At 34.9% G+C, this 22,408-nt stretch overlaps 1 protein-coding gene across 21 annotated transcripts in view; it reads left to right on the top strand.

Annotated features, from left to right (window-relative positions):
* The window catches only part of LOC127071975 (longitudinals lacking protein, isoforms N/O/W/X/Y-like), a 123,779-nt gene that overhangs the window by 57,418 nt on the left and 43,953 nt on the right, over positions 1-22,408 (top strand). For 15 of the 21 annotated variants that reach the window (XM_051011912.1, XM_051011915.1, XM_051011906.1 and 12 more), the window contains 2 exons: positions 20,041-20,176; positions 21,851-22,408. The exon at positions 21,851-22,408 is cut by the window's right edge and continues 119 nt beyond it. In XM_051011912.1, the coding sequence (XP_050867869.1) occupies positions 22,330-22,408 (79 nt within the window). In that variant the 5' untranslated portion in view covers positions 20,041-20,176; positions 21,851-22,329. Of the gene's footprint in view, positions 1-7,862; positions 8,326-12,032; positions 12,056-13,707; positions 14,082-15,463; positions 15,630-20,040; positions 20,177-21,850 lie in introns of those variants that run through there. The other 6 variants (XM_051011925.1, XM_051011924.1, XM_051011922.1 and 3 more) reach the window with 6 other exon arrangements.

Below are 22,408 nucleotides of genomic sequence, written 5' to 3' on the forward strand. Positions count from 1 at the left end.
TCTTTTTATCTCTGTCTTTCTTTAAACTATCTCGTATAGGTACGTTCGTATATATGTGTGTGTGTGTGTGTATATATATATATATATATATGTATGTATGTATGTATATATATAAAGTTCTGTTGTTGGTAGGGAGAGCTTTTTTCGTTTTACAAACTGGTTCAATTTTTTCTCAAAAAGCGGGTGAACACCGTGGAAACCGGTTGTGTCTACTATGTTGGGGCTTGGGACGCGACCAACCAAGAGATAGAGAGAGAGAGGGGGGGAGAGAGTGGGGGAATGTCTTCTCTTCGTGATCTCAGGCTCGTATCGAATACTGGCCCCGTGCCACGTTTGCCCTTTCGAAAATTCTCGATACTTTTTGGCTAGTAATGAAAATTTTTCATTAAGTTTTTCTACTGATTAAGTATCGTCGTACTCCTTGAAATATTTGATTGTTTAATTAGAGAGAAAGAGAGAGAGTGAGAGAGAGAGAGAGAGAGAGAGAGAGAGAGAGAGAGAGAGAGAGAGAGAGGGGGGGGTGTAGAGATATCGTTCGACACGATCGACGATAACGATCGATCAGTCTGTGTTGTGTCTCTTTGATCGATCGATATTATTCAAACGATATTATTAATCGGTCCACGTTTGTAGATGATTTGGATTTATATTTTTTTTATTGATTCGTTTATTTATTTTGTTGTTCGTTAATCATTAATAATTGGAATGTATCCCAATATCAATTAATTATATATATATATATATAATAATTCGAATAAATAGTTTACTATTAAACTACTATTTGAATGCTCGTTCGAAATAGATCGATGATCATGATCGATCACGATTAATGTGGATTTTGGATTTGAAAGAGAGTAGGAGCAACGTGTCAGATTGATATTATCGTTTCGAATAAATCGTTCGAATTTGAAACAATTATCAATGTCGTCCCTTACTGCAGATAATTAAAAAAAGAAGAGAAAGAAAAGAGAGAGAAAAATAACAACCAGCAAGGATAATTTTAGTGACTATCCATCCATCCGCAATTTTGTATAAAATGTCTCGGTGTGACCGTGAAGGCGGCGGCCTAACTTTAAAACCTAACAATAAAAACGGACACGGATTCATAACGATTTGGAAAAGGCTTTTGCAGAGATGACATACTTTTTCCTTTCGCGAAACCTAGTACGGAGAAGCCAAAGCCGAAGTGGGTTTCCATTAGCAACGTCGTATTATTATTTACTGCGCTCGCACTGGAGAATCCAGAAAAAGTCTTTTCAGTATTGTAAGAAACGCGAAAACCGTGTATATATATATATATATATATATATATATAGTAGGAAGTTCTCTCAACGTGACCCACTCACTCGTGATTACGTTACGAATTATCTATGTTAGAAATTGTCGTACTTACCATATCTTATGCGACAAGTACAACAGTAAGACATTTATTTGTTCTTAAAAAAAAAAATAATCGATTAAAATCGGACGTTTGTTCTTGCAAAGATTTCTTGCAGAGATTTCTTACAGAGATTTCTTGCTGAAATCGCTTCAACGTTTTGTTAATTAACAAGAAGACGTATTTGTCCTGATTATATATATATATATATATTTGTGTGTGTGTGTGTGTGTGTCTGTGAATGTGTCGATGTTAAAATGAGGAAAATGAAAAAAATAGAAAGAAAAGAAGTAAGATCGATTGTTACTTTTTTTCTTTATCTTCTTTTTCTTTCTTTCTTTCTTTCTTTTTTTTTTCTTTTTTGTTTCTTTTTTAAACGACGAACTTCTTCGTTGTTTGAATCGATCGATTGTTCGAAGCTTTATTAAAAATTGACACGTGTATCGAAATGAAACTAGAAAAGAAAAGAGATGAAGAAGGAAAAAAAGAAAAGTAAATTACATACGAGTACTAGTTATCAAATTATATTCATTGTCATATTGATTAGATTTATTTTTTGAATAATATCGTCTATATTTTAAAGAGTTCGCAAGATTAATAAGATAACTATTCGTGGATCATCCAATCTCGAAAGTCGTGTCGAAATTTTTTTTAGAATCGTCTCGACTGTTGCATTAAAAGAAAAAAAAGGAAAAAGAAAAAGAAATTAAAAAGATGGAAATATAAAAAAGAATAGAAAAAGATTGACAACGTTCTTCTCGTTGTTAGAATCGATAGGGTTCTATTAAAAACTAACGAATGACGAAGCGAATCTAATAAATTGAAATTTACATCTACGAACGTATACGTGGATCATCGTATTGTTATTTATTGAACTGACATATTTATCATATTTTTTTTTTTTTTTCATAAACATGTACATATTTTAAAGAATTTGCAAGATCAAAATGTAAACTATTTCAATCGAAACGTCGACATTGTCAAATTTATGTTTTATTTATACAATATCTTTATCTTTTATCATTTATTTGTATAAATAACGTAACTTAAAAAAAAAACAAATTTATCAAATATTTATTCATTCAAAAAAAAAAAAAATTTTTTTACGCACGCGCCCAACGATCTTTCATATTTTCATTGATACATATTTATCATATATTTATTTTTATTAGTATATATATATATATATATATATATATATATATATATGTACGTGTATGTGTGTTTAAAGAGCTAGTAAATTGAAAAAATGAAAACTATTATTTGGACCATATTTCGAATCGTCTTTAGAAATGTTATCTTTTTATCTAAAACGAGTATTATCTATGTCGAGTTTATCTATCTGTCTGTTATCATTTATCAGGATCTATGAAAGTTATTAATTGCTAAAGAATAAACAAATCGATAAAATTAGACGACAAAAATTCACGTTTACATTAATCTAACGCGTCGTATTCATTGAACGGATAGAATGTTTGCCAGATATATTTTTCATAAATATCAAGATCAAAATGAGATAACTATTGGCTCGAATCTCGACATTGTCGAGGTCTCTTTCAAATTAGATTGATTGTTGATTGATCGTTGTAAAAAAAAAAAGAAGAGGAAAAAAAAATTGACAAATTCGTTCATTGTTAGAATCGATGGCATATTAAAGATTAAAACGAGTCTGGAAATGAAACTAAAAAAAAAAAGAAAAAAAAAAGAAAAAAAAATGAAAAAAGAAACAAATTCACATTGGCACATATATTTAGTTGGACCATTATATTCATTAGACGGACAGACATATTTATCAGATTTATTGTTCACAATTATTGTCTATATTTATAGGGTATCGATGCATGATTAAAACGTAATCCAGATCTAAATTCGATCAGAAGCATCGTCGAAATCTCTTATCGTTAGATTGTATTACATCTAAAAAAAAAAGTGAACTAAAGCACTCGTTACTATAGATTCATTATAATATCTATAGTAATTAAATGTAACTAATTTATATTAATGATTCATCACACGTATACATATACATTGATCTCGTCATATTTATTAATTTAGACACGTTTATATGTATCTTTATTTCTTTAATTAATATAATATATATATATATATAATATATACATATTATATATATGTATTCATGTAGATTAATCATTATATTTATTGATTAGACACGTTTATATTTATTTATATTGATTTAATTAATATAATATATATTAACATATACATATATATATATATATATATATATATATATATATAATGTATGTATACGTGTATGTGTGTTTTTAAAGAGGTTGAAAGTTCAGAATAAAAAACTATTAGGTCAAATCTCATGGATCAAATGTCGAAATCGTTCTTTATCATTGGATTAACCGTAACATTTCTATAAAAATATACAAGGTTCCCTTTGTTGGAATCGATATATAGGAGCTCGGTAAGTGTGTTCGCTAACGCTAAGAATAAAGTTCCACTTGGATGGGCGATTACAGAAATCCAGGCCAAAGTTAAAATCAACAGGGTCGAGTTCAAATTCGATGAATTTATTATTTAATCCCGGCCCGAAAGCAATATCGATCCCGTTGCCCGCGAGAATGGTGCCAAACGACATCGACAACGACAACGACAACGACAATGACGACACACCGAGGTCGAATTAACTCTTTCATTATCGAGAATCTTTTATCGCCCCTATAGAGAGAGAGAGAGAGAGAGAGAGAGATAGAAAAAGAGAGAAAGAGATTTCGTTTAAAGAAGGCGAGTATTTTTTTTTCTTTTTTATTTTTTTTTCCTCATTTTTTGTTTCTTCTTTTTCTTTTTCTTTTTTTTTTGAAATTGATATCGTTTTCGTTTGGTCATTGACCATGAATGACCGGAAGTGGCTATTGACGATAATATTCCAACTGTTATTTGTTAAATAAAATTATGCGTGCGTCTGTTTTTTTGTTTCGTTTTGTTTTCTTTTCTTTTTGTTTCTTGTTTTTTGATTTTTGATGAACTTTTGAACTTAGGAACGAATATTATGAAGAGCAACTGTAGAGACGGGAGATATTAATAAATAATTCGTTTTCTTCTTCTCTTTTTTTTCTTTTTTCTTTTTCTTTTTTTTTTTTTTTTTTCTTTTTCATAATTAATGTCGAAATAAAACATTTTCGTATGTATAAATAATGTACTACATAAAGATTTAATTCGTGTTCTATGTATTATGACGATTTAATTATATATTAATAATAATAATACACACACACACACATATATATATATATATAACGTTGTTTTTTTAAACAAGAACAAAAACGAATGGAACGACGATCATTATGATATTCTATATAAATAATCAAATAGATCCTACGATTTTATCGATCATAACAGTCTATACATTTTTAATTATTCGATTAAAACGCAATACGTTCATAGAGATAGAGATATAGAATGCTAGAGATAGAAATATTTAGATACGAGTACAATAATATAATTCGATTGAAAATGATCGAGACGATCGAGAAGGAAAAAACGAAAGAAAAAGACAGAGAGAGAGAAAGACAAATTTTCATCGAGATCGATTTCTTTAAAAAGATCGATCGAAAGTAATTTCCGCGTTTGAGAATAATAAAAAAAAAAAAAAAAATCAAAATTAAAATGAGAAAAAAATTCTTCCCTCTCTCTCTTTCTCTCTCTCTCTCTCCCTCTCTCTTAATTTTTTATTCGACCATGTTATTTTCTTATAACGAGAGTAATAGTGTTATCGTATTAGTTATATCTCTTAGAGATCGATGTTGACCTAGAACTGAATATAAATCCAGAGAAATCCATCCACGTTAGAGCAAGAAGATACGGTGTTCCGGATCTTTCGTCTGGGTCGTTCGACTCTTTCTCTTTCTCAGTCTTTCTCTCTCTCTCTCTCTTTTTCTATATATATATATCTTTCCCTCTCTCTCTCTCTCTCTCTCTCTCTTCTTCTCTCTCTTTCTATCTGTCTTTCACACCGTTCTACCATGCAATTCCGATTTTGACACGCGCGATTGCTTAGTGATAACGGTTCATCGATCGGAAATCAGTATCAACTTCCGTACCGGTCACGTTATTTTCTATGTAATTTTTTATTTACTTTTTTATATTTTTATTTTTATTTCTACATATCTTTTTCCTTCTCTTCTCTTCGTTATTTTTGTTGCTCGCGTGAAAGATAAGCAACCAATTTAATAATAGATTTTCTTCGATCTTCTTTGAAGTTGGATAAAAATTATATATACACACATACACACACGTATATATATATATATATTTCTTTTCTAAATTTTATATATATATATATATATATTTAGAGAAGGAAGATTCGACCGATCGTAAAGTTTCGATCGTTGAAAAGGTTATCATAGATGTTAAGTTTCCTCTTTTCTCGATTACTAACCAGTAGAAAATGAGATAAGAAAGAGACAGTAATAGTAATAGTAATAGTAATAGTAATATTAGTATTAATAATAACAGCAGTAGTGGTCAGTGTAAATGCTCGTAAAATGTAGATGCTCGGATACTATTGAAAATATTATTTTCAAATTATTATAGAGTTGTCGTAAACTATTACTACTGCTACTACTACAGCTACTACTGCTTCTAATATAGTAATAATATATAATATATAATACATATATATATTATTATTACAAAATTATTCTACTACTATTATCATAAATAATATTTTGTAAATAATTAAATTACTTACGACATTATATTACCTATTAATAGTACTATTCTTTAACATATAACATATACACTAAGATTATTAATTTAATTCATTGTTATTCGATATACTTTTATAAATACTAAATGACAATACATAACGAACGAGGATATATAGAAATTTCCGTTCTGACGCTTAAACGTGTTAGAGTTTCATCTTCTTGTCCCCGTTTTTCTCTCTTATACCGTATTTCTTCTCTCTCAACAAACAAACAAACTTATCAATGTATGCATGTACATATAAAGAGATACATACATATATACGAATACATACATATATAAATCTACGAACGTATCGTATCTACGTGTATTCGTATATACACGTACGAAATGACTAACACGATGACGCGCGGTTTTACGATGTAACCTTTGACACAAACTCCCTCTTTCTCCTTCTTGTCATATATACCTATACACGTACACGTATACTCTAATACACGTACACTCCAATACACGTACACGTTCATACCTTGATTTTTCTTATCGTTGAAACTCACTGTTAAGAAATATATATATATATATAGAAAGAGAGACAGAGAGAGAGAGAGAGAGAGACAGACAGATACACACATATATATGTATATATGTATACACATGCATACGTATGCATAACATAGACAGACAATTCTTTTATATGATATAATATGACAACGGGAATCGTTTTTCCTCGGCTTTAATCGATTCAATTTTTATCTGTCTCTCTTTCTCTTTGTTTCTTTTTTTCCTTTTCTTTCTTTTTTTCTACTTCATATTTTTCCTACAGCACGTACGTTATACAGCACGTTAAATTGTTTATTACATATGAAGCATACATCTTCCTGGTATTTCTTCTCGTTTAAGTTTCCCGCTCAATCGGTAAACGTCGTGTCGCACAGGTAAACCAATGAAATTCCTTTACGATTTATATTCAACGTTACGCGGGAAAATTTGACTCGGTAAAAGGTCACCAGAGTTAGAAATTTCGTGTTCGTTGCTTTCTACCTCTTTCACCCTCTCTCTCTCTCTCTCTTTTTCTCTTTTTCACCCTCTCTATTCCCGAAGTCCTCCACCTCATCCACCTCTTTCCATCCCATCACATCCCTATCCACATCCATGACGTACTTTCTCGCGTTAAAGAGAAACTTTTAAAATAAGTGGAAGTTCTTTCTTGAACCAAAATGAAAGAAATATAGTAGTGCTTCACAATGCTTCTTTTTGTGTATTTGATTTGATTTGATTTGATTTGATTTGAGATTTGGATTGGAAATTATTTAACGAAGATTTGTTAAATTAAGTTTGACGTTTCCGTACATCGTACAGCGCGTACGAAATAAGCATCTAACGTTTCTTAATTTCGTGTAATATCCCAATTATTTGTTAACTCTTCGTTAGGTATATCTTTTCTTTTTCTTTTTTTCTTCTTTTTTCCTTTTCATTTTTGTTCAAGTATATCTTCATATTTTCATATTTGTTTTATTTGTTTCGTTTCTTCTTCTTTTTTTTACTTTTTTTTTTTTCTTTTTCTCATAGAAATCGTTCATTGTCGTGTACGCGATAATAACGTATGAAATTTGTAGTATAAATTATATTACGTGATATAGAAACATTAGATATTTGTACATCTTAATATTATTATAATAGAAAAATTATAATAATGAACCTTCAATATACTCGTACATACAAGCATACAAATATATAAAAATGTTGCGTAATAATAATGCATGGCTTATACTGCATATTACATTGTATACAATTTTATAAATACGATCCCGCTTAAAAAGAAAGAAAAAAAAAAAAAGAAAGAAAGAAAAGGAAAAAAAAAGGAAAAAAAACAAAGAAAATAAGACGGGCAAGAAAAACAAGACGTAACGAAACAAAACAACGAAAACAAGAAGAAGAAGAAGAAGAAGAAAAAAAGAGAGAGAGAGATCAAGAAAGAACAAAAAAAGAAAGAACAAGAAAAAAAGGAGACAAAAGAAAAGAAACAAAATAATATAACTATCAAAAGGGAGAATCGCTTAATCCTTCGTTAATAATAATTTACCCATTTTAAATCTCAAACGAATGAATATCATTTTAATCGCTAATGAAATCATACGACTTATTGTTAGTGTTCCGCTTTAGTCATATAACATAAACATGGAATCATTTACGTATAGAAATAATGAATTCATTGATTATACGTCAACAGGTTTATAACAATCGTATGCGATACACCGATTACTTTATCGGTAGGTATAATTTCATCATTTTTTAATCTGACGCATACTTAAACGTATAGACATGCATAATTTACCCTGGTACATTGCTGCTGCTGTTTAACCAACATATGTTCTTCACACATATATACACGTACGCACTTATAAAAAAAAAAAAAAGATGCATACATACGCACACGTACATACGCACACGTACATACGCACACGTACATACGTATACGTACATACGTATACGTACATACGCACACGTACATACGCACACGTACATACGTATACGTACATACGTATACATAGATACATACGTAAGATACGAAAACTTTTTATATGAAACGATTTAATCTAATAACATAAATAATATATCGATCATATTTTAATGAATCAGAAAGAGATAGATAGATAGACAGATAAATAGATAGATAGATAGAAGTAGAGTGTATATATGATGTGTATATAAGAGAGAAAGAGAGAGCGAACGAAACCCTTCGTCGTTCGCGAGAAAAGGAGGATGAGGAGGATGAGGAGGATGAGGAGGACGCATAAACGGTGCCGTTACAAGAAGGTCGGTCCTTTAAGCTCACTCGCAAGCCCTACTTTCGACAATACAGGAGCAACAAGTATTTACACGAGCTTTCAACGTTGAAGCGTGCTCGTTAGCGCCTCCTCCTCTTTCTCCTCTTTCTCTTCTTCTTCTTCCTCCTCCTTTTTCTTTTTCTTTTTCTTTTTCTTCTTCTTCTTGTTCTTGTTCTTGTTCTCCTCTTTTTACAACGTATTACAACAAACTTTTCCAATGTTGAAAGAGACTCGCGTTAATCCTCGTCTGTCGTCAACTCCGTTCGTTTCCATTCTCATCTTCTTCCACGTCCATTGTTAATTTTCTTCTATGGTTTATAATCAATGATTCGATGAAAATAGAGAGAGAGAGAAAATGAATAAAATAACAATATCAAAAAGGATATCGATGGAAAGAGACCAAGCTCGTCGTTCTTTTCGATCGATCGATCGATCGGATTCAAATGTAAGATCGTATCGAGTAATATCGATAAGGGAAATTTGTGGGAATGTTTTCGAGACGTTCGTGCTATTGTGTCTGTGTCGTTGGCTCGTACGAGGCTTTGTGTGTAATAATAGAGGATAAGAAATTAAAGATGGCCGAGGAAATGTGCAAAACGGCAATGTCGTCGCGTTAATTCTTCTCAAATCGTAGTCGAAGCGATATTGAATTATTCAAAGTAGTCGAATAACGTAAAGGATATATTTGTTAAAACGTTTCGATAGACTGTGAAGAAATTAAAGCGGCGGGATATACTTTTTGAAATCATTCTGCACGAACGTGTAATTTTGTGGGTTTTACAAATTTGTGAAATTAAAGAATCTCTTTTTTTAATTTGACGGGATATTGTTATAGAAGAGATGGTAGACGTTTGAAGAAATCATAGAAGAAGTTATCGAAGAACGAGAGGAAATATTTCGAGACTTTCGAGGCGTTGTAAAAAAAAGTGACGTGAATGAAAATTCTCGAGAATGAGGATGAAAAATAAAAAAAAAAAAGTAAAATAAAAATACGAATCGATTGTAATCGTTTCACGATTAATCGAAGATTAAACGAGATATCGGTCGAAAAGTAAAATAATAGGCAATGTAAAAAAGAAACAAAGTTACGGAAGGGTAGAAATACTTTTTTTTTTTTGAGGCGTTCGTCAAAGCCGTCGAAAAAAGTGACGGAAAAGTTTTACAAATTCGAGAAATACGTACGTTTATGGATTTACATTGAGCGTTCATAAAATAATAGTAATAATAATAACAACGTAACGAGATGTAACAAAATAACATTTTTCGAAGCCGAGTGAAAGGTTCGTGTTCAGGAAGGTGGAAGAAAAAAGAGATGGCGGGAAAATTCAAATCTCAGATACTTAAGCGAACGACTATATCAAATATCGTATCGTAACGATGCAAAAAAAACAATATCGAAATATCGCAAAGTTAGAACGTTTGTACGAACTTTGATTAAAAAAGAAAAAAGAAAAAAAAAGAAAAGAAAAGAAAAGAAAAATCTGATAGAGAGGAAACGAGGAGTAGGAGTCGAAGCGAGTGAAGTGAATAATGGCGGGAAAATTCGAAATTTCTCGAAAAGAGCAACGTGCGAGAACGTACGCGTAACTTGTGTGCGTGTGATTGTACCTATGTATTCGCACGTGTGTATGTGTGTGTGTGTGTGTGTGTGTGTGTGTGTGTGTGTGTGTGTGTGTGTGTGTGTGTGTGTGTGTGTGTGTGTGATATTTGACGAAGTCGAAGATACTTCGAGTCGAAATATAATGTAGAAATATTCCGTGACGTATCAGAAATCGCAAAGATGGAGGAGAAGGAAACAAAGGAAAGAAAGAAGGAAAGAAAGAAAGAACGAAAAAAAGAAAAGGAAAAGAAAAAAAGAAATTGACGGCTGGAACGGGGAGTGGAGGGTGAGAGGGTGGAGGGAAGAAAAAAAAATAATACAAAGGTCTTAAAGATGGCGGCAAGAACAAGGACGCAACGACAACGATAAAAATAAAAAAAACAATGCGAGCGATTTTCATCGTCGTCATATTATCGTCATATTATCATCGTAATCTTCGGTCGTCATGATAATATAGTCATTCGAAACTCGAAGAACAACAAGAACGGTAGAGGGGTGGGAAGGAGGAGTAGAAGGATTAGGAAGGAAGACGGTTCAAAGACGATTGGGTGGGGATTGAACGAGCGAGCGAGTTAGCGAGTAGTTAGAGCGAGTTAGAAAGAGAGAGCGAGAGAGAGAGAGAGAGAAATTCGCGAGGATCAGATCTTGCATCTTGATACGTTCCTGTCGGTGCACAGTGCCGTACTGGAGAGAAGGGTGACGGTTATAAAGAGAGAGAGAGAGAGAGAGAAAGAGAAAGAAAGAGAGAGAGCGCGAAGAGCGAGAGAGGGGTTTCGGGGTAATGGGATGGGTCGGGACGGGACGGGACGGGACGGGATGAGATGGGATGGGGTGGGGGGAAGGAGGGTAGTAGAAGAGAAGTGGGGTTGTTGGTACGAGCCGATATGGAGGAGAAGGGAGGCCGTCGGCCTAAGAAGGGGCTATCAAGGGGAGGAAAAAGCCAAAAGGAGGAGGGATACGTATACATGGACGTGGTCACACGTAGAAAAAGAGAGAGAGAGAGAGAACGAAAGAGTGAGAGAGAAAGAGCGAGAGAGAGAGAGAGTGAGAGAGAGAAAGAAAACGGAGGAAAAGGAGGCAGCAAAAGCGGCGGCCGTGGCGGCGGCGGCGGCGGCGGCGGTGGCGGCGGCGGTGGTGGCGGCGGAGGTGGTGGTGGAGGAGGAGGTGGTGGCGGAGGTGGTGGCGGCAGCAGCAACGGCGAGGGGCGATCCGTCGAGAGAGGGTGGGAGGGGCGGAAGCCAGCCGTAAAGGGGGGTTGAGAAAGAGGGAGAAAGAGAGATGGATAGATAGACCGAGTGAAAGAGCGAGTGAGAGAGAGAGAGAGCGAGAGAGAAAGAGAGAGAGAGAGAGAGGCGCGCCGGTTCCGTAGCATTTGTAGCATTGTAGGTCGTTGCGTTTTATAACGTGACTCCTTAATTTCCGCGACGGGTGTCCGCAGCCGCGTGTTGTGCATCGAGTAGTAGTACTACGGGAGGATACGAGACTCCGTACGAATTTGATCGAGGATTGAGATCATGATCGAGAGGAAGAAGACGATCTTCGCGGCACGACGATCGTCGCGTTGACGTTGACGTTGTTCTTGTTGTTGTTGTTGTTGTTGTTGTTGTTGTTATTGTTATTGTTGTTTTTATTGTTGTATCGCCGGCGTTGTTGTTCCTTCTTTTTTTTACTGCTCGTTTCTTCTTCCTCTTCTTTTTCATTTTTCCCTTTTTTTCTGTTTTTCGTTTTCATTTTTCCCGGCCTCTCTACAATCGGGCCCTGTCCACGAGGTTATTTTTTCTTTCTTTCTTTCTTTCTTTTTCTTTTTATACTTCGACGTGTTGCAATACAGGCGGTTTTTGTTTTCTTTTTTTTTTTTTCATTCTTCCTTTCTTTCTTTTTTCCTTCTAATCGCTCGAATTCCCAGTTTTTTGTTCTGTCATTTTTTCGTTTGTCTTTCCCTTCCTTCGACGTTTGTTCCCCCTTTTTTCTTTGTCTTTACTCTCTTCCGATTTTTATCTTTTTTTTTTTTTTTTTTTTTTTTTTTGATGACATTTCTTTCTTTCTTCTTTTTTTTCCTTTTAATCCAGTTACCTTCGTTTCTCTAGTTCGTTTTTGTTTTTCATTACTTTTTTTTTTCTATCTTTCTTTCAACTTTTTTTTGCTTCTTGCATTTTGTTTCCTTTTATGATCCATCTTTCTTTCCGTACCCTCCGATCCCCTCTCCTCCCTCAACCCCCTTTTCGAGTTTGCGCGATGGAACAATAACGCGCACATTTTTTTTTTCTTTTTTGTCTTTCTCTTTTTCTTTCTTTTTTTTTTTCTTGTTTCATTTCCTCCCATCAAATATCTTCTATTTGCTGTTTGTGCGTGCGCGCAGACGTCCGCTTGCATGTGCGTATGCCTTTCTTTTTTTTCCCTCTTCTTTTTTTCTTTCTTTCATTCTTCCTTTCTTTCTTCCTTCGTCTTCTTTCGAAACGGTCGGGTACGGTGAATTTTTTCGAAGGATTTTATCAGTGATAAAAGTGCGAAGCGAGTGTGAACGTCGCGAACGATCTTTATCGGTCCGTGATTCGTCGATGAGCGGATATATTATTATAATAAACGAATAATTTTATCCTGTGACAGATCGGATCTCTTCTTGAAAATAATTGGAAACAAACAAAATCTTTAAAAAAAAGAAAAAAGAAAAAGAAAAGTAAATAAAAGAAGAAAAAAGTGACAAATCTGATGGAACTGTAATCGTTGCTTTTTGAATAGATATTTCACAAGTGTTTATTACATTTCTCGATTGAATATATTAATCGATCGAAGAGAGTGACTGTGACTAAATGATACTTAAATAAATAAATAAATAAATAAATAAATAAATAAATAGTTATATATGTGATAGACGAACGAACGATTCTCGTCGAAAGTTTAAACAATTGTGACAACAGTGCGAACGCATTACGTACGATTTAAAAAAAAATTAAAACGACGCTGCTAAAGATCAAGAGTGATATATAATACCTATATATATATATATATGTCGGATGGATGGATGGATCGATCGATCGAATTCGATCGATCGATCGATCGATCCAATCGATCGACAGATCGCGTGTTATACCATTTACACCGAAACTAATAATATTTCGTGCGAAAATCCTTTTGTGTATTTGCACACAATGTGCACTTCTTTTAATTGAAAGTCATCCAAGTTTTTTTTCGACTCGGTACGATACGATACGATTAGATTAAATTAGATCTTCGATCGAAACGAACCAACTAACCAACGAATTAACGAACGAACGAACGAACGAACGAACGATCGTTCAAAGAGGAACAAAGAAAGAAGCAGAAGAAGAAGAAAAAGAAGAAAAACAAACATTTTTCATTTCTCTTTCTCTCTCTCTCTCTCTCTTTCTTTGTCTGTGTCATCGACGTTTCGAAATTTCGAAAAAGATTCTCGAACGCGAAAGAATCTCGCGTGCCGCGTGTTCCTCGTCTGTTGCTGCTGTCGCTCTGCAACTGCAACTGCAACTGCTGCTGCAACTCCTGCAACTGCTTCTACTGCTACTGCTGCTGCTGCTGCTGCTGCACGCGCGTTGTTGGAAAACGAGACTTGGTACGGCGTGTAAGTGTGAGTGAATGAGTGAGTGAGTGAGTGAGTGAGTGAGTGAGTGACTTGACTGACTGAGTGAGCGAGAAAGAGAGAGAGAGAGAGAGAGAAAGGATGTTGGTGGGGAGATGCAACGAGTGCAACGAGAGAAAAAGAGACAGATAGAGAAAGAGAGAAAGAGAGAGAAAGAGCATTGCGCTCTCTTGTGTGCATCGAGCATTATCTTCAACCAAACGCGATAAATCTGTTGTTATCGTCTATCTTACTCTCTCTTTCTCTCTCTCTTTCCCTCTTTCTCTCTCTCTCTCACACGTACACTTGCTGCTGCCTTGTTTAGACTGAAAACATGAAGGAATGAAAAAAAAAGGAAAAAAAAAGAAGGAAGAGTGGGGGAAGAGAAGAAAAAAGACGACAAAAATAAAGAAAAAAAAGAGAGAGAGAGAGAGAGAGAGAGAGAGAGAGAGAGAACGAACGATTCGAGTGGTGGCGAGAAGGGTGGGGAGAACGGGACACGCGATTTGAAATCGGACTTGCGAGTGTAATAAAATGTTTTTATATCATTTCCACTCTTAAATTCTCTCAGTCTATCTCTTTTTCTCTGTAAGACGATTTTCTACGGGCTTTCTTTTCTCTTACTTTTCGATTTCCTTTCGATAATTATTTTCTCTATCTCTCTCTCTCTCTCTCTCTGTCTCTCTTTCTCTTTGTGTGTATGTATCTCCGTTTCTATCTCTATATCTCTGGCTCTCACTCGTTGCAATAATGCGTTATACAAAAACGATATATAAACCGTAACATTTCAGAGAGAAATATTCTTTCGAGGAATTTGATAACCTTTCGATTTTGTTAACCCCCCCCACTCCCTCTCTCTCTCTCTCTCTCTCTCTCTCTCTCTGTATGTGTCTTTCTATTTCTATATCGGTTTTAGAAATATTTGAAGATTTATCTCGGTTATCTCTAGAATTTTACACTTGGTTTTATGAATAAGTTAAATTTTTAGTAGATATATTTCGATAGAAGGGAAGAAGAGAAGAAGGAGGATTCGAGAGAACAAGGAATCCGAGAAAGGTTTTCGCTTTGATGTCGAAGAAACGAATATATAGAAGAAGTAGTAGGAGGAGAGAAATAGGTGGATGAGGTAGTAGTAGGATAGGGGAGAGGTGGTAGAGAGTGCGAGAGAGAGAGAGAGAGAAAGAGAAAGGGTGGGGATAGAGTGAGGGGGTAAAGGGGTGGGATGGTAGAGAGGTTGCAAGCGGTGACTCGCGGTCGCGCACACGTTTTTGTCATTTCTCTCGCATCCTATCTTTATCTATCTGTCTATCTTTGTCTTTCTCTCTCTATCTATCTCTCTCTCTCTCTCTCTCTCTCTTTCTTTCTTTCTTTCTTTCTTTCTTTCTTTCGCGATGAGAGAGAACTCAGAACGCAGAACCGTTATGTCAGCAGTACATATCAACAACGTACATACCGCGTGCATCGGATCTTCGTCGTTACACTACCGACAAAGTAGTTCGTTTAAGAGGAGGATTTCATATCGTTTAAGAATGAAATTATAATATGAAAAAGGTTAGCTATGTACGTATGTATGTATGTATGTATTCGTCTGTGTAAGGGAGAAAGAAATGGAAATAGGAATAAGTTCGTGCGTGCTTCTTTGTGAGTGTGTGAATGTGCATATGCGTATGCATTTGATATGTATGTATGTATGTATGTATGTATGTATGTATGTATGTAACAGAGAGAAAGAGATAGATAGATAAATTAGAGAGAGAGAGAGAGAGAGAGAGAGTGAGTCAGTTTTATGTGCGTGAAAGCATACGGTGTAAACACAGTAAACAGCTGATAAAAGAGGAAGTCGGTAAAGTCCGTGAAATTCTCACGAGTTTGACCGAACGCCAAAACAAGTTTATGTATATACGTATGCGTGTATGTGTGAATGTGTTTATGTGAGTAGGTAGGTAGGTAGGTAGGTAGAGGTTTATATATATGTATGTGTGTATGTATGATTGTACATATTGTATGTAGGTATGTATGTTTCTCGCGATTCTCATTGGGTTCTTCACCTTCGACTCGTTTTAAAACGATGTAATCGACGGCTATCGGTAGATCCACGAGGTATAATCATAATCATGAGACGATATAGTCTCGTAATCGATATATCGAAGAAAAAATATCGTTTTTAGACGGGATCTTTCGTGATCGGCATTAACATTCCGTATACACGTATATACGTATGTTTGGTTATATGTGTGTGTGTGTTTTACTTTTTTTTATTTTGTTTATTTTTTAATTTAATTCAATTTTTTTTTTATTTGAAAAGATCGACGTGATCGCAGAATTTTTATAGATAGGATGTTTCTCTTTTTTCTCGTTTCTTTCTTCTTTTTTTTTTTTACGTCTTCTTTTCTTTTCTTTTCTTTTCTTTTCTTTTCTTTTTTTTGTTCTTTTCTTACGAACCGACAAGAGAAGCTCAAAGGAATTTCCGTAATATGCGCCTGTAATATTCCATAATATTCTTGCTCGCTAACCGTGTCTTGTAACATACTTGATTATCTGTTTGTTTCTTTCTTTTTTCGTTTTTTCTTTTTGCATTACAAACCCGTCGATCAAAATTTATTTTGTTAGAGCGAACAGTACGATCAACGCGAAGTCGAATTCTTAATATTTGTCCTTTCCGTTTTCCTTTTTTCTTTCCTCTAATTCTGCTCGCCATTTTGGTACCCACTTGTGCCACTCCTTATTCTCATTACATTCATTATTTGATCGATATTGATATATATATATATACTTGATATTAAATAACATGATTTACCGAATGAAAACGTTCGAATATCGTCTTATTAGATATCAACGAAAAAAAAAAAAAAAAAATACAAAATCAAGAAAAGAACGAATAAGAAAACAACGACACATAGTGATAGATATCACTAAACTCGTCAATTCTTTTAATCGATATTTACCTCAATAAAAAAAAAAAAGAAAAAAATACGAATAACAAAACGCTAATAAAAACGATAATACAATTTTATCATTGACTCAAATATTCGATCAAATTCAATCATTTTCACTTTTCTCTACTTCTGTTCCACGAGATGAAAGAACAGTCTCGGCCATTTTGGTACCTCTCCATTCTCCCTCCTTCGATACTCTCTCATTACAATCCTCGCAATAATACCCTTAACTACAAAACTATAGCAAAATACAAATCGACGAATGATCTGATCGGAGGGGTAGAGGGGGTAGAGGGGGGTGGTGATAAAGAAATAGAAGAGAGGGGAGGTGTTGGCCTGGAATATAGAAGCGGGCTCTATTTTCTAAGAAGCGAAAGGTACTCCAATCCGATCCGTAAACACAATAGAAAGTACCAAGAGAATCTAGGATAGTCGTCGTGTGAGTGTGAGGCCACGGAATCTCTCTCTCTCTCTCTTTCTCTCTCTCTTTTTCTCTTTCTCTTTACGTAGTGTAGACGCTAAACGTTTGTGTGTCGTTGTGTACTATCGTGCGCTCTCGTACGCTCGCGCGCACGTTTCGCGCACCGCGGAGACCTGAATTCCGCGAATCGGTGCTGTTTCTGTGCTGTTTCTGTGCTGTTTCTGTGCCGCAGACTGTTCCGCGATCCACGCGAAATTTTCTAACATCCGGTTCTTGCGACTTTTCTTTCTCCCTCTTACTACTATCTCTCTTCCTCCCTACCCTTCGTCCTCCTCACTCACCCACCCACCTATCTACCTCTCTCCAAGCATCCATCCATCCCTTTCCCCTTCTCCTCATCCTCCTCCTCCTTCTTTTTCTCCTACTTTCGTATATCAAGCGCCTTTGCGGCACACGGAACCGCATCGAAAAATTCTTTCTCTCGGAATAGACGAGAGAGAGAGAGAGAGAGAGAGTTTCAGGTTAGATGGTTAAAAAAAATAATAATAAAAAAAATAAGGGACAAAAAAGAAAAACGAAATTATGGTATATAACGAGCCAAAGCCAGGGTTATATCTCTTTCTTTTCGTTTGGTTCGTTCGTTTCTTTTTTCTTGTTCTTTTTCTTTCCCTCCCCCTCCCCTCCCCCCTTTTTTTCTTTTTCTACTTCTTCTTTCTTACTTACTTTTATTTTTCTTTTTATTTCTTTGTTCTCCTTCGTGGCTAAAAAAGGAAAAAATTCGATTGATATTAAGTCTCCTATGGCGTTTCTCGAGTATTACTGGAACGAGAACGTTAGAAACTTTCTCCGAGAAAGAAATGATCTAAATAAAATTTTTGTAAAATTTCTAATCTCTCTTTTTCTCTCTCTCTTTCATTCTTTCTTATCTCGGATGATTACTAGATGTTTCATTTTTTAAATATAACGAGCTATAAAAACATTTATATATATATATACATATTATATATATAAGAAAAAAGTAAGAAGTCCAGTGTCCCAGACTGTACTCTATTTTCGTTCGCAATACGACATATATATATTCTTCTACCCTGGTTGTCGAGCGTCTTTGATATATCTATTGGGCCGATCGAACGTGACCGGTCTTATTACTTCCCTCCCAACCCCCTAACCCTTCCAACCCCAAAACACATAGACTCACCTCCCTTCAACACCCTACATATCCAACCAGATCACCTCTTAGCTACTCTTCGTATCTTTTTATACCCCCACTTGACATTTCAAAATTATCGACACACACATCTATTTATATATATATATATGTGTGCATGTATGTATGTATGTATGTATGTATGTATGCATAGCCATACTAAAAGAGCTTTTGACCTTGTCGTTCGATCAAAATGTATACGTGTCTCTCTCTCTTTTTCTCTCTCTTTCTCTTTTCTTCTTTTTCTCTCTCTCTATTTTTCTCTTTTTTTTCTTCGTCTCTTTCTTTCATAAACCTCTTGGTTTAACAGAAAGAATGACGAGTCATCGACGAAGGTCATCAAAAACGAGCGTAACCGTACGACCTTCGAAAAAGGCATCGTCCGAGGGTTTAATCGATTTTCTATAGCTCGATCCACCCTCTCGCTTCTCTCCCTTCTCCGATACCGTCGATCTAATTTTTTTTTTTTTTTTATTTATTTTCTTTTTCCTATCATCTTTTATTTGTTATTTTTTTTTAATTCCCCTCCTTTTTTCCCTAATTTCTAATTATACTCGGCGCGTAAGGCAAGTTCCTTTTTTTTTGTATTCCTGTCTTTTTCTTTTTTATCTCTCTCTCTCTTTCTCTCTTTTGCTTCTCTTTGTACGAGCTTCGTCCTTTACCCATCTATAAAACCATTCGATCTTCTTTCTTTTTTTCTTCTTCTTCTTTCTAATAATAATAATAATAATAATAATAATAACAACGATCTCAACAATTTTTCGAATAAACCTATATCCGATCATCTTTCCGTCGACTTAAATTTAATGACAACCGTGATAATTTGTCCGATAATAATATTGTAACTTTGAATTATCGTTATACGATTCTTGTACATATATACACACATACGTGTATATCATCGATCAATAATATGTAAACGAAATTTCTTAACTTTCTTTCTTCGTAAACATACACACAAACATACATACATACATACATACATACATAAGTAACGTATCTACGTAAATCGTATATATACTTTCACAGGATTCCATAAAAAGCATCATCGACCGAATCGAACGGAGATTATTATTTATGCAAACGGGAATGAAAGAGTCAGCGGCATGTACATATCGACGTTTCTATCATTCTGTCGTCGAATGAACAAATGTACTACTCGGTGTGATCGTACAACGATCTAATTTACTCCCCCTCTCTCTCTCTCTTTCTCTCTCGTTCGTTCGTTCTCTCTTTTTCTCTTACACTTCTCCTTCTCCACCTTCACCACCACCATCTCCTCCCTCAAGCGTGTGACGAGTCGTGACGACGCGTCCATCGTGTGTTACTTCATTGACGTCCAAGCAGAGAGACCGGAACGCGTTAATAAAGCATGCTTTTTCGCCATTTCTGTTACAGATAAACGTGCCGTTAGGAGGATACATTTATGACAGAACGAAGAGCCGTCGTCGCGTCGGCGGAAGTCGAGAAGAAACCTTGACTCTGACTATCATCAGCGATCTTTTCCATCGACGAGAGGGATAGAACGACATCCGTAAGGAGAATTACCGTTCTTTCTTTCTTTCTTTCTTTCTTTCTTGTATTTTATTTTCTTCTCAATACTTTACACGTATTCTTGATAAGATATTGAAATTACGAAATTATATAAAAGTAGGAATAATAAATCTAAGATGCGATTGAAACGTGTTGATAATAATAAGGTACTCATCGATGCATCTGAGAAATATTCATTTTATTATTATTCTATATTTGATTCTAATCAAACGTAGAACGAGAGATACGATTAGGTGAAGGGCGAGAGGAAGAATGAGATACGAAGAGAACGTTGGATAGATTTGTATTTTGTATTCGTAGAAGAACGTGTATACGATAGTAAACGTTATAGGTGTATTGATAAACATTGACGACTTTGCTCTCAATGTGTCTTTATAGTTTGTCATTGTAAATAAGGTGTTAGGAGAGATTACGTACGGAATAAAAACAAAATGATTGGAAGTAATATTATATCTCGTTCTCGTATAAATATAAATAGACGCAGATAGAAATATGTATGTATATTGTGTGGATATTTGTGTGTGTGTGTGTGTGTATAAAAGTAGATGATACAGATGCATTGATGTGGTCTCAGATTTAAAATGAATATTTTTCGAATAAAAAGAGATATATGTACATACGGTATCGGACAAATGTATTCGGACAAATAAATCTTCAAAATTTTTATGAATTAATTCGACACGTATTAACATTCGTATTAATAGAATTGATGAATTTTAACGTAATACATATATCTTTCATTGGCAAATAAAAATTGTAATCGACAAGAATCGTATTCGTAGAGAAAATTTTAATATTAAAGAAATTATTGACAATTTTTCACGTACCTTGATATATAATTTCTTTATCGGGAGAAACGATAAAATATCTTAAATGTTTCGTTTGAAAATCATTGGGAATATATAATTGCTGCCTATCATTTTTTTTTTTTTTTTTAATCGCAAATTTCAAAACGTTTTGTATTATGACGAACGAAATACACGTTCTGCTTGCTTTGCCCGATCGTTACAATAATAATTCTGCAATACCTCGAAATGTTTTCTCGCGAATACTCGATTTTAAATATTACCAAAGATGCTTCTTATTCGATCGAATTTAAATCCAGATTTTGCAAGATCCTTCACGGTGTTTCGATTTAAACAATTTTGCACGAGTGATACGGATCATTATCGCGTCGAAATATCGAGTTACTATTTATAACTCGCTTAGCATATGGTATCATATCTGTTTCTAATATTTCAATATAGTTACCATTCTTTCTTCACGATACCTTTAATTCGTCTCAAAGATTTCAACACCTTGATCAAAGAAATCGAACGATATTCCCACCAATACAATTTGATCGATAACGAACATAATATCTTTTACCCATTCACCTTCGCCATAATCACAATTCGAATCAACGTTTTCATCATCGAAAAACATACTATATCGATCTTTAATCGACCAATAAACACGATCACAAGCAAATGAAACAAGATTCTTGATTTATCCGAATTCATTTGTCCGATAATACATTCATTATACATCCATGCATTCATTCATACATACATAAAATAATACCTAAAATAAAAAGAAACGTAAAAAAAGTATATGATGGAAATGTATCGGTACGTATTTGGTGGGTCCTGTTGACACGAGACTGATGTTCCAGACGACGAAGACGGGGTGGTGGCGGCGGAGGAAGGCGGAGGAGGGTGTACGGTGAAACTCAGCAACGGAGACGAGCGTAACGGCAGCGGGAGTAGCTCAAGAAGAAGAAGAAGAAGAAGAAGAAGAAGAAGAAGAAGAAGAAGAAGAAACAGAAAAAGAAGAAGAAGAAGAAGAAGAAAGAAGAAAAGAAGAAGAAAAAGAAGAAGAAAAAGAAGAAGCAAAAGAAGAAGCAAAAGAAGAAGCAAAAGAAGAAGCAAAAGAAGAAGAAGAAAGAGAAGAAGGAAGTGGAGGAGGAGAAGGTGGTGGTGGTGGTGGTGGTGGTGGTGGTGGAGGAGGAGGAGGAGGAGGAGGAGGAGGTGGAGGAGGAGGTGGTGGAGGAGGGGTGGTGGTGGTGGAGGAGAAGAAGAAGGAGACGAGCAGGAGCAGCAGCTCGTGGTGGCGACGCCGCCGACGGCTGCGTTGATTCTGCCAGGGCCGCGCATGCTTCACCAACGTACCGCTACAACAACGATAACACCGCCTGCGACGTCATCCTCCAACATGTTCCCCCAACAATACT

Source organism: Vespula vulgaris, chromosome 24 (assembly GCF_905475345.1).
Source record: "Vespula vulgaris chromosome 24, iyVesVulg1.1, whole genome shotgun sequence".
Taxonomy (NCBI): Eukaryota; Metazoa; Arthropoda; class Insecta; order Hymenoptera; family Vespidae; genus Vespula; species Vespula vulgaris.